Source organism: Pezoporus wallicus, unplaced genomic scaffold (assembly GCF_028554395.1).
Source record: "Pezoporus wallicus isolate ANWC-B61680 ecotype Strahan unplaced genomic scaffold, APGP_CSIRO_Pwel_v1 contig_11994, whole genome shotgun sequence".
In the NCBI taxonomy this organism is placed as follows: Eukaryota; Metazoa; Chordata; class Aves; order Psittaciformes; family Psittacidae; genus Pezoporus; species Pezoporus wallicus.
This window is the reverse complement of record NW_026635733.1, coordinates 122,501-124,224: the sequence shown is the minus strand read 5'-3', so window position 1 is coordinate 124,224 and position 1,724 is coordinate 122,501. Positions and strand designations below refer to the sequence as shown.

At 57.6% G+C, this 1,724-nt stretch overlaps 1 protein-coding gene across 3 annotated transcripts in view; it reads right to left on the bottom strand.

Moving 5' to 3' along the window:
* Window positions 1-232: 232 nt before the first annotated feature.
* Window positions 233-1,724, bottom strand: part of ARHGAP36 (Rho GTPase activating protein 36) — a 12,879-nt gene continuing 11,387 nt past the window's right edge. For 2 of the 3 annotated variants that reach the window (XM_057397991.1, XM_057397989.1), the window contains 2 exons: window positions 1,388-1,485; window positions 233-393 (listed from right to left, as the gene is read on the bottom strand). In XM_057397991.1, the coding sequence (XP_057253974.1) occupies window positions 255-393; window positions 1,388-1,485 (237 nt within the window). In that variant the 3' untranslated portion in view covers window positions 233-254. Of the gene's footprint in view, window positions 394-923; window positions 1,073-1,387; window positions 1,486-1,724 lie in introns of all 3 variants that reach the window. The other variant, XM_057397990.1, reaches the window with a different exon arrangement.

Here is a 1,724-nt window from a genome sequence, read left to right as displayed (position 1 = left end):
GTGCCTGGAACTACACCAGATGGGATCAGTTCTGGACCTCCAGGTCGCATCCCCCAGTCTGTCAGACACCAGCCTGCTGCTCTCCAGCCTGCATGCCATCGGATTGTCCGCTGGTGGCAAAGGGGCTCCAGCAGGTGCTCATGCTCCTGTCACAGCTCCACTGCTCTGACATGGCACAGAGGACGTGGCTCGTGCAGAAGGGTTGCCAAGCTCCCCAGTCCTGTCCGCAGTGCAGAGGGGCTGGCCCAGCACTGCTAGATGCCAACATCCAGGTTTAGGAATGAGATGCTGCTGTACAGCTCCGCTGAGAGAGAGCTGCTCTCCAGGCTGCGGGTGCACTCTGGCAGCAGGGATGGAGCGTGCTCCTCTCTTGAATCCTCACTCTCTGTGCTCCTAAAAGTGAAAAGAGAGAGATGTGCTATTTGCAGACTGCTTCCATTGCCAGTTTCACACCCACACAGCCTCTAGCAGTGACTCCAAAGATTTGCCATCTCTTCGGACAGTCCCAAAAGGGATGTGAGGACAGACAAGCAGCAGGAGCATAAGGTAACCTTACAGTTCTTAAGGTCTGTGCTCTGGGAACCCACTTTGTACAGGACAGTCCATGTCAGCTGAAGGAGTCACCAGCTCTACAAGGAGACTCAAGACTGCTAAGCTGCCCTGCTTCACGCCATAGGGGAGCAAAACACCTCCTCTGTTACATGCCATGATCATGGGCTCAGATCATGGGACATGAGACCCTTTTACTCCACCTTCTTTACTCACAGGGAAGGGCATGAGCTCAAACTCTGAGCCTCTCTGGGACTTCCCTCACAGCCAAAAAGCAGAGGTACAGACCCAGCTGGCAGTCACACACAGATCCGTGCTCACAAGACAGGCAGAAAGTGTACAGGAGTTCAGACAGCACCAAGGGTGAGGAAAACCTGGAGAAGGCTGTTGATGGAGCCAATAATGGAGCGAGCATCAGTGCGTGGTCCTGAGAGGCTGGAGCAGTGGAGGCCCATGAAGATGTGTGCAGTGGGGGAGCACTGGTGCAGAGTAGGTTTGGGTGAAGGAGGGAGCATAGGACAGACTGGGCAGGAAGAAAGGAGAATAAGAAGCTCCAAGGGATGGAAAAGCTGGGATGTGAAGGTGCTGAGGCGCTGGCACAGGGTGCCCAGAGAAGCTGTGGCTGCCCCATCCCTGGCAGTGTTCAAGGTCAGGTTGGACACAAGGGCTTGGAGCAAGCTGCTCTAGCGGAAGGGGTCCCTGCCCATGGCAGGGGTTGGAGCTGGAGGAGATCTAAAGCTCCTCCAGCCCAAGCCAGGCTGTGGTTCTGTGGTTGCGTCTCAGCGGTGGGTGCCAGCACGGGCAGGGTTTGTGCCCCTGCAGCTGGGCAGGGACTCACGGCGCAGTACGGAGCCTCCGGCGCAGCAGGTACTTGATGATGTCGGGGTCTGTCTGGAAGAGCCTCCTGAGGATGTGTTGCTGCATTTCGGGGGACACCTGCCCGGGACACACAGACACGCTCGTGGCACCTCCTCTGCAGGGCAGGGAGGGCAGCGAGGGGACACCAGGTCCATCCCTGCTCACAGACACCCTGTGCTGGGGTGACTTCCCACGCACCACCCAGGCCTGAGCAGGTCTCGGCCCTGCTTTCCCCACACCAGTCCTGCTCCTTTGGCTCCCTGCAGACCTGACTGTTGCTACAAGGCTTTTCTGGGAGCTGAAGTGTCATGTTCCCA